At 41.9% G+C, this 14480-nt stretch overlaps 1 protein-coding gene across 2 annotated transcripts; it reads right to left on the bottom strand.

Annotated features, from left to right (window-relative positions):
• Nucleotides 1–5862: 5862 nt before the first annotated feature.
• On the bottom strand, nucleotides 5863–14143 carry LOC134490743 (hepatic lectin-like). Of its 2 annotated transcripts, none has more exons than XM_063293991.1 (6): nucleotides 14020–14143; nucleotides 9222–9323; nucleotides 7867–7941; nucleotides 7434–7585; nucleotides 7045–7157; nucleotides 5863–6397 (listed from the first exon to the last, which is right to left on the bottom strand). In XM_063293991.1, the coding sequence occupies exons 1-6, from the start codon at nucleotides 14060–14062 to the stop codon at nucleotides 6232–6234; spliced, it is 651 nt and encodes a 216-aa protein (XP_063150061.1). In that variant the 5' UTR covers nucleotides 14063–14143; the 3' UTR covers nucleotides 5863–6231. The 2 variants fall into 2 exon arrangements, with proteins under 2 accessions (XP_063150061.1, XP_063150062.1); XM_063293992.1 differs by lacking the exon at nucleotides 14020–14143 and adding an exon at nucleotides 13875–13988.
• Nucleotides 14144–14480: the final 337 nt, after the last annotated feature.

The raw sequence follows: 14480 nt of genomic DNA, 5'->3' as shown, positions 1-14480 counted from the left end.
CTCCAGTCCTACCCTACCTGTCTGATGAAACCCAGGGAAAATCAGGCTTCCAGTTTCTCATAGTGTGAGACAGATGGTGGAGGTATCTGTCATGGTTCCATCTGCCTGCAGCTGTCCTATTTGGTGGACTGTAAGGGTCTGTTTTGGAAGTGGATCCACTACAGTACCCAGACTGGCCGTGCTTCTGGGAAGTGTGGTGGTATCAGGTACCTCCCCCTCTACACACACATACAGTATGCGAGCTGCATTCACCAACAACCACATTTATTTATTTATTTATTTATTGCTCACAAGTTGACTCTGGGCGGCGTACAACAATTAAAGAAAAACAGTGAATGAGTAAAAAACGACCATTGCAAAAAGACAAAAGTAATTATTAAAAGAAGAATATTATCAAAAAATTTTACCATATACCAACTCTGCAGAGAGAGCAAGGAAGTCAGTCATAGTGGAGCCATCTAAGAAGGTCTCCTGTTCCCAAAGACCCGCAGGCCTGACAACATAACCAGGTCTTGAGGGACTTCCTAAATGATAGCAGGGAAGGAGGAAGCCTAACTTCAGGGGGGAGAATGTTTCACAAGGAGGGAGCCACAGCAGAGAAGTCCACCTCCTGGGACCCACTAAATGCAAGTCCCTGGAGGATGGAACCCGTAGCATGCCTTCCCTGCTTGATCTAATGGGAAAGGCTGATGTAATCGGGGAGAGGCGATAGATAACCCAATAAAATATCTCCCTCCCACCCCCACCCCCCAAAAATACATGTATAAAACATTCACAGCAAGCTGAATTGACCTTGAGTGAAAACAGGGGGAGATCATGACTCAAAGACAGCATAAGAGGGCCAGTTTTTCTGGAGTAACAAGTTCTTCCTGAGCTCAGAAGTATTCTTGTGTGTTTGGATATTGCATATCATCATCTTTAAAGTGTCATGTACCCCCTCCAAGTTAAATTAAACTTATTAAGCATGGTTGAAATGGCAGAAATCTTACGAGAGTTCAGTGATCTCATAGAAGATTTTAACAGGCTCACGTGATGGGAGTATCTGGATGATACTGCTTTGCATCCAAAGCCTGAAAAAGTTGGCAATTGCTGATCCAGATGCTTTTGGCTCGCTCCTTGCTTCTGCGTCCAAAATGGCCCCTTCAGTCCTGATTGCTGGTTTCCCACCCCCCATGCCCGTTTCCTTGCTGACCTCAATTGTTGACAAAGGCCCTAGTGTGACTTGGGCTTGATGACATTGAAGGCAAGGCCAGATTATCTCATTGGGTTGTCAATTCTTGAGAGTTAAGAAGTTGGCATATGGGTTAGAAATGGGATGACCCAGCAAAAATCTGAAATCTCTTATCAGTGATGAGTATAGTCCTTTTTAAAGTATTTTCCTTAATACCATATTTTTCTGCAGGACTAATCCATTGGGCAATGAAACTACATCATTCTAGCACTATTATTGTGCCCTGCTTATTTAGTACCACAGACAGGCATATGGTCACTACTTTGCCATGCCTGCAGTCTTAGAAGAAGCTGCCGTGTTTGGCTGATACTCTTTTCATTGGTCATTGTAACGTCCCACAAAAGCTCCAAAGTCTGAGGGGGCCAGAGAATGTTAAGCCTACATGAACATAAGGTTAGCCATGTCCATTTAACTTTATAAATAATGCTCCATAATTAATGAAACAAAGCACCTTATTTCCACCTAACATCATTTTTATGTATTAGGTCTCCAAGTCACAAAGAAAAGGGAGCACAAGAGTATCTATGGGGGGTGAGGTGGTAAAAAAAAAAGGTCAAGATGGGAACAACTGTGTGAACAAAACTCTCCCCCTTTTTCACATGCATGCAATACATATGAAAAAGGGGCAAGGCTTCAGTGCATTTTTGACCTCCCCCCAAAATGTCCCTGAAGGAACACCCAACATCTGCCAGACAACAGAGGTGATATTTTCGAAACTTTCAGGATCAGACCCATATTTGCCTTAATTTATACTTTTCATATCATCTTGCTGTCAAGGACCCAATGTGGTATACAATAATTGTATATAAACACTAATACCATAAACACATTTTTAAAAAAACCCTTTACTCACCTCAACAGTAAAACCATTAAAAAGTAACGCACAAGGCCAGATTAAGAGAAGTTTTTATCTGCCTTTTTAAAAAACTGTGCTTGCAAGCCCATTGTAGCTCTGAAAGGAATGCTCCATAGATAGAAGAGCATGATGTTACTGCAACAATTGATCACATTTTTCAAGAAAATGTATTTTAAAGGTTGCCTAGTAACAGCAGGGACTGAAAACGCCCTTCCCCATTGATTGCGCTGTTTCTCCTAATATCAGGCGAGATGCTTGTATCTTACTCAGTTGTCTATTCACTTTCTTCTTGCCCATGGTGTTGGCTCTACTGTCCCTTTGAGCCACTCTCCCTTCTTAGTTGTCATCTGGTTCTTCAGATAGGTTTCCAGACCAGTGGAAGGAGGGGATTTTGGACTTTTCCAGCAGAGCTTTTAAGGATGAGTTACACCTTATGGCTTGAGAAAAGGAATGGGGCCTTGGGAACTCCTTTCCTTTTCCACTCTCTAGGAATCGTAGGAGGGGTGTGTGGAATGGTGGAAAGTAAAAAGCTGGAAAAAGCTAGATCCAAGCAGAAGGAGAGCTCAAGGCTTAGAAACCTTTCAGCAGTGTTTACTGTAACTTCAAAAGGTCAGCCATTGCGATAAAACACAGGGAAGGTCTGCATTACCTCCCAAATGATTCTTTGCTTCATTGCGAGAATTATCTCACCGGGAATGGTTATGACCCTGGAAGGTAGGGCACGCTTGTTATTATTATATTACTTGGAACAGCAGGAGGAGGAGCTTCCTCTGTTTTTCAGGCATCCAGCAGTTGGCAAAGATCACTGCTGGCAGGTAAGCCAGTCAGAATCAATAGTTCTTGTTGGTTTAGGCTCCTTGTAAATATTGTGATGCCTCCTATTCTTGGCAGCAGATAAAACCAAAACTGTAATATTGGTTGTTGCTTTTATTGGTATGTTGTTTTGCTCAGGTTTTATTTTTTTCCCAATTACAAGATGCCTGAAATAATTGATAGGAAAGTGGGGAATATATTAAAATTAAAATATTACAAGTATTCAGTGGAAGAGTTCAGTTTTCCTCAGTATATCCAGACTGAGGAAATTTAGAATGTGTCAGCAGAAATCCTTAACTCAGAAATCAGCAATGTGTTCTCTTGCATTTATTTGGACTACAACTTCCACGTTCTCCTGTCATGTGTGGTGTGATAGGAGATAAGATTAAGCATTTTTGGAGGGTAGTGCTGTTGCTGTACTTATCTTCCTGGAACTCCTTGGCCATTTTGGCTAAAGTGCTGGGCTAGAAACCAAGAGAATGTGACTTCTGGTCTTCCCTCATGAAAGGTGGTTGAGTGACTCAGGGCCAACTGTGAGCTCTATTACATTTCTACCTCCTGCCTTGATCCAGTGGCAGGAGCATATGTTCCATGGCACTGATCTCTCAAGCAGAAAAACTTTGTTGTGAAAGGGCACCCTTACCATTCCAGCCACTCCCAGCCAAATACCTATGAGCCCTTTTCCCTTGCAGGATCCCATTCCAAACACCATGGATCTAAACCACCAGCCCTTGCGTGTAGAGTGTTCCAATAGAACAGTTCAGAGAATAGAATAGCTCAGTGTGACCTCAGCTCCTTATTGTCTCCCTGAGAATTGTTGCAGATTGCATAATCTCCTTGCACCTATGAGCTGTTTTGTCCACCAGGACAAATGATGAGGGATAGGTAAGGGGAAGAGTCTTAATCTACTTCCCTTATGTCTGTTTCTCCCCTGGTCTAGTCTTAATTAAATGGATCTCTGTGTTTAAGAGACCCTACAGTCCTGGAATTTCCTGTGGTCTCCCTTCCAAATACTTCCCTTAGCTATTTCCGATTAGCTAAGCTCAGCTAAATGCACCCAAACAATCCTTTCTGAAGCTGAGTAGCCTTTGTAAATTAAAACTGACAATACTATACTGATGGATCAGACTGTGACTCAATAAAGGCAATTTCTTTTGAACGCACCTCACACAGAAGGAAGTTGTCCATAGGCTCTGTGTGGCTCTCAAACCTTTTGGGGCTTCCAGAATTACAGGAGCAAAACTGAGATGGAGGCATTTAAAAATATATATATATGATCCTTTAAGTTTCCTTTTTTCTAATTCATGTGTCTGTGTCTCTGTGTGAAAGGTAACAGCTTTTCTCTTTTCTACTAAAGGTGCTCAAATTACCCTCCCTTGATTTTTAACCCTTATCCAATACATTTGGTGAGATATCCTCCCCTCCTTGTGTGTCCTGGTCTCTCCCTCAGCAGTGTGGTTAAAAAACAGGAAAAGTTTCCTTCCGCAGAGTGCAGCCCCTGATGTGGCATCTTGCCCTAAGAGCTAAAAGGGTGCTGTCCGTAATCCTTTTCCATGCTAAGATTCAAAGCAGTGATTGTTGGGAAACAAAGAGTGTCCCAACTCTTGTCTGTATAGGCAGATGGAGATGGCTGCTTGGACTGGTGCTTGTGTGTTGTAGCATCTTGTGTATTTCATGCATGGTGAATATGTGTGCTGGAAATGTGTCCCATCCTGATGAATTCCTTGACTTGCTTAATGTGTGAGAGTAGCATGGAGATGCTGTTACCCACACATCTCCTAAGGGGTTGGCACTGAGATTATTTCCAGAGATGATATGACCTTGTCTTTCCTGCATGTATGGTTTTGATCCCCACCACCACTCCATAGCATATATAGTAGGTAAAGGTAAAGGTTTCCCTTGACATTAAGTCCAGTCATGTCCAACTCTAGGGGGCGGTGCTCATCTCCATTTCAAAGCCGAAGAGCCGGCGTTTGTCCATAGACACTTCCATGGTCATGTGGCCAGCATGACTACACGGAACGCCGTTACCTGCCCGCCGAAGCGGTACCTATTAATCTACTCACATTTGCATGTTTTTGAACTGCTAGGTTGGCAGGAGCTGGGACTAGCAACGGGAGCTCACCCCGTCACGTGGATTCGAACCGCCGACCTTCCGATCGGCAATCTCAGCAGCTCAGCGGTTTAACCTGCAGCGCCATGTCCCCTTAGCATATATAGTATGGAGACACAATCGTGGGGAATTTCTTATAGGCCCAGCCACAGGTGCCCTTTATGCAGTCTCAGTCCTCCTGTAACAACACCAAAATCTACTTTTGGTGGGCTGTCATTCCAGAGAAGAATTGTGTATGTGTATACATCCAAAGCCACCAACTAGCACTCCACGAAATCCTCAGAACCAAAACGCTAACTCATCCTTGATACATACCTTGGCCTTTTGCAGCCCAGGAAGCAATGTGTTTCCTCCACTTCCAATTATATCATTGGAGTGAGGATTGCTGTGTCCAAAGAGGTATCTTCATATCTCTGATGAAATGTTGGTTGTGAAACGTACAGCCGCAACTGTAAGAGCGATGTCTTGTGAGAGTCCAGAGGGAGACTGAGCTAGCTTTTAACAGTTATAGGAAGCGACCAGGTTCACGAAACCATTATGTGCTGTGTTGGGTTTTGGGTTAGCATGTTGTGGAATCCCAGCTGTTACGGTTTATAAGTCATGGCTTAGGTCTTAGCCTGTTGTACAAACCTAGTCAATTGTGGCTTATTCAATAACCAACAATTTAGTAAACATGATTTAGCACAATGCTAGAATCCAGGTAATTTTAACATAGCATTGTCCTCCTCCCCTGTGGATGTAATTATTACTATACAAGTATAAGATGTAGCTAGTGATTTTTTTTTTTTTGCTAGCTTTTAGGTTTAGCATTTTCCCATTGTTCAGTGAATCATATAATGTCATGACAAATTGCCATTTAACAATTATATTTATATCATGCCTAATAACACTTATATCATGCCCAACATTTATATCATGCCTAATGGCATTAAAGTTATCTCCGATATATTATGATTTCAGAAACGCTTCCCCAGACTTTGGAAGGCAGATTAGCATTTTGTTCCTCCAGATTGCAGGAAACAATTGCTTAGGAAATTTACATGCTTAATTTAACTTAGCTACAGAATTGCCAGTTAATCCAGAGCTAACAATGTGGTACTGATTCAGTTTTAAAATGGGATCTTTGCCTAGCAAAAGTATAGTGCTGTTCCGCCAATCATGGTGTGAGGGCTGCTGTCTTTCCTTCCAAGTAGCTTTTGAGAAGTTCTGCTTCAGGGCTCAGGTCCTCTTTGATGCAGCTTTGGATTTGCTCGGCAAGGGCTTTTCACAGACATAAAAACTGTCAGATGTGCAGATGAAATCATTCCATTCCCCATTAATCCAAACTTGGCCACAGTCCTCGTCACGACCCTGGTAAGTGTTGGGTTCCCCTTCCTTCCAATTCCTGAGATGGACGCAAGAGACAGTGCATAATTTTACCAATAATCAAGAACAACCTAGAATTCAGTAAACCTGTTTCTGGAGCCATCAAGTTATTGTTTCCTAAACATTTTACAGATAAACACATATCCCTTTCTAAATGAAAGTGGAAACTCCTCATCAGTCTCATAGCCAAATGGATTTACTAACTGATGTAGACTTATATATCCTTGCTTGGAAATAAATGGTTTTATGTGGCTTATTCTAGGTCATGTGACTATAGGATTACAGGTCTAAAGGATGTAAGAGTCAAAAGTAGATTATCATCAGAGGGACTTTATGTTGCTATGAGTGATTGCTGGTTGACTTCATACATCATGTTAAGCCAACATAAAATCATATTATGGCTTGGTATGATGTTTGAAGCCAGCCTTTGACTTATTCTGCCTGTCAGAATTTCAAAGGCATGGGAAAAGCTGGAGTTGAAGGCAAGTTTCAGCTTCATGATGGGTAAGCAAGCAGTAGCCATTCAGTTGTTGTTGAACTATAGTTCCCAATATATCCCTCAAGCTTGACAGTGCTGGCTGGGCAGCTGGGAGTTGAAGTTCAGCAACAGTTAGAGAGCCACATGTTCCCCAACTCTGCTATAAAAAATATTTACTCAGTGCTCACTTAAAGCCAGTTCTGTAATTACTGCCATCCACCCATTTCCATTCTCCTTCTGTATGTTGGTCATGGAGACCGATCCAAAAACGTTCATTCCTGGTCCGAGTCTGTATGAAATTCTGCAAGAGAAAATTCCAAGAAATATGAATAAGGGCATTTGGACTGTGGCTATGTAAGGATAAAAATGCTGGAGAACATTTCCTTTGCAACCATAAAACAGAAAAAAGGAGAAAAATTGGGGTTGAATTACTTCTCACAAACTCTAGAAGTGAATGCTATCTGGACCAGAGCAACTAAGGCGCCCAAGATAGGAGACAAATGATACCTTGGCTTTATTCTTGCTTGCTATGTCCTGGGAGAAATTTCCCACCAAGGCTGTAGATGTCCCATCTTACCTGTTTCGCAAGGCTGTCAATGATGACCAACTGTGACTGTTTGCGTTCGCAGTATGCCTTGGCTTCATGCCAGGGAATTGACTTCAGGGAGAAGAAGTAACACTTTCCACCAAAATATTCCCATTGTCTAGTGTCAGCACCACATGGGAACACTGATCAACAGGCGGAAAAAAAAGAGAGAGTCAAGAGTTGATACTAGCTTGGCTTGTCAATTAATGCCAGATCAAGAAGTGCTGCTTAAAGACTGTGATGATCAGGGCTGATAAAAGAAGCTGCACAGACAAAGCTGGACATGTCCTGCAGACAGCATGCACTAAAGTAGTACTGTGTCTTGACTTGCAGCTGAATTGCCAAACAAGAACCTGGAGCAGAGTTGCCCCATGAAGTAGGGACCCGAAAGCCAATCCCTGCAAAGGGGAATAGAGAAACTTACAGTGGAAGTCAAAGCCAAAGGGATCCTGTGAAAAATTGAGTGTCAGCTTGTTGAGTTCCGATGAAATGGTTGAGACTAGGATTATAAAGGAAGGGAAAGAAACGTATATTAGAATCTTCCATCTTTCTGTGGTCTGCAATTTCACTCTATATTGTAAGAGCAGAACTGTAATAAGAAGAGGACGGCAGATGAAGCCCATCTCAGAAACTGCTCTTGCAGGACGATTCCCTTCCGGCCACTACAGAATTGTTGCTACTAATGGCTCTTTGAAGTATTCCAGGAAGGGAAGGCAAGCAGCTGATGCCCCCCTCAGAGTCTGCCCCAGCTGGATTGCCCAATACCACAGGAGCAATAGTCTCAACCGTTCTGTGGGAACAATCCCCAAAGTTTTACTTTACTGTGATTTTATTAACGATATTGGTGTAACTTATAAGCTATTTTTGATATGACGTTTTTTCCAGAAAGGTGGCATTTGCCCACAATAATAAATAAAAGTACGATTGCCAAATAACCAAGGGTAGAATCCAGGCCTGTGTTGTACAATGCTCATCAACATTCTGCAATAGATACTGTATGAAAATGTGCTAGCAAAGAGCAGAGGGAATGGGACTGGAGAGTGCAGAGGAAATGTCACCGTGCCAGCGGAACTCAGTTTTTGTATTATAAAATTCTACCCAAAGACAATAAAAAACTAAACAAGAAACCACCTTTGGCAGATTTTGAGTTGGTAGCTGGAATCTTGAGAATTTTTAATATCATCATCATCACCCCTAAATGTGCAGGATTAAAGCTGGACTTATGGTGTGGTTAGGTACCAACTTTTATATATAACCCAGACCTCCTGATCTGGCTGTGTTGGCTACAGCAACTGAGAATTAAAATCCAACACAACTGGAAGGCACAAGATTGAGGAACACTTATCTAACCTTAGCCAGAAACAGTAGATTCCATGTATGAGCTTCCTCAAGAGGCATGTCATCATTCCCATCTCAGTACCAGAGAGTTCTATAGAGCCTATAAAGGATGGTTGCTTATTAAGAAGCCTTAAGATCTATTGGCCTACAATTCCCAATATTCCAGGTTGGTTAGGAGTGATGGTAGTACGGAGTATCACACAGCTGGAAGGTTGGGTAAGGCTGTTCTAGCTCAATGCTGCAAATTTATCCAGAGTTCCTCTTACACACAATTTACTACAAAGATCCTGCATTTTGCTTTAAAGTCAATATCCTTCTGGCCATTTGAGCTGGAAGCAAAGGAAAAAGTGGAAAGTATTTGCTCTGAGTTTTTCAGCTTCCCTTAAGAAGCTCCCTCTTTTATAGATGAAATACTGCAAAACAGAAGGGAGGAAAACATACCTTTGGAGAAGGCCACCACAAAGCCAATGAGAATTAGCAAATAAGAGATACCCAGTAGTGCGTAAATGGGAAAGAATGGTCTCTGGATCAGGTTTCTTCCTCCTTTACATAAAAGGGAAAAATGAAAATGTAGAAATGTTATCCAATTATTTGCTAGGAAGCTCTGTGGATGTTCCTTATAGCAAAAAAAGAGAATTGGAGTAAACTTTGTGCTCTCTCAGTCTCCTTGTGTTTCTTTCAACAATTTGGGGGATGAAGCTTTCATTAATAAATGGTTCATGGACTTTTTTTGTAGGGTTATTACTGGATTCTATTCAGGTCTTCTCACTTGTTTTTAGAGTGGGCAACCCTTTTTAGGTCAAGAGGCTTATTTTTAAGAGTATGCGAGGAATTCCATTCCAAACCCTCGGTGTGCAGGAAAAAGCAAGTGGAAAATAAGTGTGAGTTAGTATATGTGTATGTTCTTGATTTTTTTAAAATCATCATCAACCAATCAAGGTAAGTGTTACACTTAAACCCTTCCCAGAAAAACCAGTTACTAAAACAGCATTTTCCCAACACATTTTGGCAGCAAAATGAGGAAGAAGGACATCACAGAGGGATCTGTAAAGCCTGTGTTACCTACCCCTGCTTCAAAGAAAACTTTCTGTCTGAATTACCTTCTTCCTTCCTTTTTCATCTTGTCTTTTGATTTGTATCTGGTTGCTGAAAGTTCTAAGAGAATGGAAGGCTCTCTCTCTCTCTCTCTCTCTCTCTCTATCTATCTATCTATCTATCTATCATATATCCTATCTTTCCTTCAAGAGTTTAAGGCAATGTTTTTCATTTTTTCCCACTGGGGTGAGAGAGAGTGACTGCCCCAGAATTGCCCACTGGACCTCTATGGCTGAGGATGGACTTGCAGATTATCTCTGGCAGGCCTGGGATCAGGCTAGTGTATCCATCCTGACTGTCCTTGAACCCTTACAGATTTTTGATATAATCAATCATGATATCCCTGATATATAATTAAAAACCATTTTGATCTGTAATATTATTGTAAATAAATACAAAATAATTTTAAAGCTGTCCCTCCCCCAGGATCACTAATTTATAGAGGAAAATTAAAAATATTTTTGCAAATCATGCTTCATATATTATATCATTTGAGGTTTTTTAATAAATTTGATTTTGTTTACCTCTTGTGAGATTGATTCATCTCCTAAGGTGGGGGGGGGGGAGGAGGAAGGGCTAAAATCCCCAGTCACACACTGCAAGACCAGGAAGTTGCATTATAGAAATTACTTTGTTATTTCCCTATCTACCTTTTATTTGCCTGAAGGGCAGGTTGTGCAAACCTTTTCTCTCACAGACTGAAGTTAAGGGAAATATGCCAAGTGAGGCACTGCCTAGAAGATGGGTGGTAGCAGCAGTAGTCATGAAATGGCTAAAAATTGGGTGTATGTGTATGTGTGTGTAATATTTTTCCTCTTTTTTCTTGTTTTTCTATTTTTTAAAATGACCATTATTCTGTGCCTGAGCTGGTACAAATAAATAGAAAAAGAAAGAAAAATTTCCTAAGTTCTTTTTAACAGAGAGAATAAAGTGATTGTCACCCAAGAAGTTATTTGTATTTTAGAGCTGATTATGTTTCATATATAATGTGAACGTTGTTACTTTAACTTTGTTAAGTTATATTTATTTATTTATTTATTATTCAAATTTTATTACCACCCATCTCCCCCAAAAGAGGGACTCTGGGTGGCTTAGAATAAAATCAAGCTACAACAATAAACGTTAAAATCCCATAAAAATCAAACACATTACAAATATAAAATGTAATAAATAAATATAAAATCCAAGAGGTTATAAAATTCCAAGCTGGTGGGAGGGGCTCTAGGGTGCGAGCTACCCCGAAGAATGGTTACCCATTTTCCCGCCCCAAGCGAGATGGCAGAACCAAGTCTTCAGGGCCTTCCGGAAGGTCAGGAGTGAGGGGGCCCGCCTCACCTCCAGGGGCAAGATGTTCCAGAGGGCGGAGACCACTGCAGAGAAGGCCTGTTTCCTGGACCCTGCCAGATGAAATTCTCTTATGGACGGGGTCTGCAACATGCCCTCTCTGGATGATTGAGTGGGGTGGGTCGATGTAACGGGGATGAGACTGTCCCTCAGGTAACCTGCCATGTAGGGCTTTAAAGGTGATAACCAACACCTTGAATTGGACCCGGAAGCAAACTGGCACCCAGTGCAGCTCGCACAGCAAAGGTGTTATATGTGCCGACCTATATACACACAAACATAAAATTATGTGTGTGTAGTAAGATCTGCACCCAGGAAGAAAGTGGCTGGCAATCACTTTCCTGGCACAGGAAGTTGGGAAGGCAGAGGGTCAAGGGAATTGTCTTTGGGGACCGTGGCAGCCTATAGTCTGAATTCCTAGCAACTTGCTGACAAAGCATCCCAATGTGGACATCATTTTCTTAAGCCATTTTAGAGTCCTGCTGGCATCAGGTCAGGATAGGAACAGCTTAAGTTATATGCAGTGTGTGTCTGTCTGAGAGAAATTGTGTTTGTGCGTGGGTGTTTAAAGAACTTTCTGTAGAACTTTATATCAAGTTCTTTTTGTAGCACTACCCTGAAAGGTGAGCCAGTTTGGTGCAGTGGTTAAGGCATCAGACTAGAAACCAGGAGACCGAGAGTTCTAGTCCCACCTTAGGCACAAAGCCAGCTGGGTGACCTTGGGCCAGATGCTCACTCTCAGGCCCCAGGAAGGAGGCAATGGCAAATCACTTCCAAAATCTTGCCAAGAAAACTGCAGGGACTAGTGCAGACAGTTACCGGCAGTCAAAACTGGCTCGAAGGCCTGCGAGCATGCGCACGCACAAAACCATCCTGAAAGGTAAACTAAAATGAAAGTAAACAGGCCATCTTTCCATGGCAAAACATAAAGGACACAGTCCAAAAGTTCAGCTTCCCATTCAGCAATACTGAATCCTGCAGCGATCTGGAAATGTTCATAAAGCTGCAATCTAATCAGTCTCATTTGTCCTAATGGGAAATGAATAAATGTCTTCTTAACTCTCCCGCTGGAATTTACATAGCGGGAGAAATGGGCTTCAGTGCAGAGTAGTACATGTTTAGCTAGCTAGCTAACTAGCTTTTGGGGGAGGTGGGGGGTGGGGATGGGGATAATCTACAAGCAAAGCCTTTCAAAGAATTAGCAATTGCCTGAATGCCTTTTTAAAAGCAAATAATAGTCCTGCTTTTCCAACTCAAGGTTGGGATATGGTGGATAATAATGGGGTTTTCGTTTTTATTTCCACTGCCTCACCTCTTTGGCTGTTATCTGCATTGGAAGAGCTCTTCACAGGCCTGAATGAAGTCTTTTTGGCCAATGTAAATATGTGCCACAGAACCCTTGATCTGCATCAGGACCACATAATTTATCATTGGTTTATTAAGGAGACTTCTATGCCACCGCAATTAAAAAAGACTCTTGGCAGCTAACATAGAACAACTACAAGTCATGTTACCTGCACGGTAACAATAGAACAGCTTTTAAAACAACAGAAAAATTGAAAACGCACAATACAAGCCTCAAATGACATAAATAGAAATAGAGATGACAATTTTCACATCAGGGGAAGGCTCTCTGAAACAGTTTGGCCTTCAAGGACTTCCGAAAGCCCAGCAGAGGGAGTCAGCCTGAGCTCTATGGGGAAGCTGTTCCTCAGTGTCAGCCTCACTAGGTAAACCAGACTCCACAGGCTAAAACTACTTTTAACCAGACTGGCTATAATAACAGAAACTTGCATGTCTGATTGTGCTGTGCCTCCTCCTCCTCCTTACAGTTCAGTGAATTATGGAGGTGCCTCTGAATGTTACCTCATAGTCTGGGACTCACAAAATGCTTCAGCCTCCTTTGCCTAGGTAATGGTTCCTACATATCTCTGTCAAGGTCATCTTCCTTACTCTATACGCACCATGTCCACACTGCTGCAGAAAAGCAGCACTGCCTCACTTCAGCCCCCTGAATCTCTCCAAGGTGTGGGATCTGCAGCAGCTTCTCCCTGGTAGAGCTAATTGATCAGGCCAGTATTGACTGGAGCAGGAAGTCCTGAAAATATCTGGGGACCAAATCATATTGGGTGGGGGTAGGGGTTGAGAGGAGCAAATAGTTAAAGTCCACCCTCCCCCCTCACCCCCCGGTTCTGATGCACTCTGGAACTGCTGTGCCTAAACATTTCTTCAAAAAAGTCCCTGCTAATGCTTGGATGCTGCAACCCCTCATTTTTCTTCAGGTATTTCTAGCTACAGCGCCTATTCTATGCATTTGTGATGTTTTGACAAACAGACAAATACTTTAGACAAGTGAGAATTTGGAACTCTCACATCAAGCAACTTGTTTATTGATTTGAAAATTGGTTGCCTTCAAATTAAAAAAAAGACATGGGATTGTGTGGAAAAACAAATTAGTGAAGGAACGATGATGTAAAATATGAAATACATATCAAGCATGAAAACCACCTGAAGAAAGTATTGAACGTAAGAGTATTTTAAAAGCTGGAGGTGGGAACATCTTTGTCCAGTGCTGAAAAGGTAGCTGGACAGGCATCAGACAAACTTCAGTTGGTTACCCTCACCAAAAAGTCTTACTCCCTGGTTGCCACTTACCACACCTCTGAGTCATCTGGAAAAGAGGCTTCAAAAAGTTGATCTCAGAGAAGGAGCCACCTTGATAAGAAGATAGGGGATCCTCCAGTATAAGTCTATATCACTGTTAGCAAGACACCACATCCTGAACGTGAAGATAGATTACCTTTATATTTCCGGAAATCGTCTGAAAAATTTTCTTCATCCATCTTGGAAAGCTGTGTGCCTTTTGTGTTATTTGGAAACACTTACCCAAACAGGGACTTTGTGGTTCCACTGACATTGCTGTAGAAAAAAAAACAGATAATGGTTAAATATTAGTTCAGAATTATTCTTAACTCTTCTGCCCTTCTGCCCACCTCTTTCTGGAATACCGCCACCTTTCAAAACTCACTCACTGTACCCAGATCAGCTTGGTTTGTGGACAATGTCCCCATATATGATGACCAGAATCCTGCTACTGTCATCAGGTTCTTCTTAATTACAGAAAAGGGCTATTCTTTGTTCTCATCCACCTAATTATAACCTCATAATAGAAATAGGGAGGCATCTGAGCAAGACCAGTGAAGAAGACCTTACTGATTGCAAAGATCTGTAAACAAGCAAACAATCCCACAGATTTCCTGG

This window comes from Candoia aspera, chromosome 2 (assembly GCF_035149785.1).
Source record: "Candoia aspera isolate rCanAsp1 chromosome 2, rCanAsp1.hap2, whole genome shotgun sequence".
In the NCBI taxonomy this organism is placed as follows: Eukaryota; Metazoa; Chordata; class Lepidosauria; order Squamata; family Boidae; genus Candoia; species Candoia aspera.
Note: the sequence above shows the minus strand (reverse complement) of the source record. Positions and strands in the feature narration are given on the sequence as shown.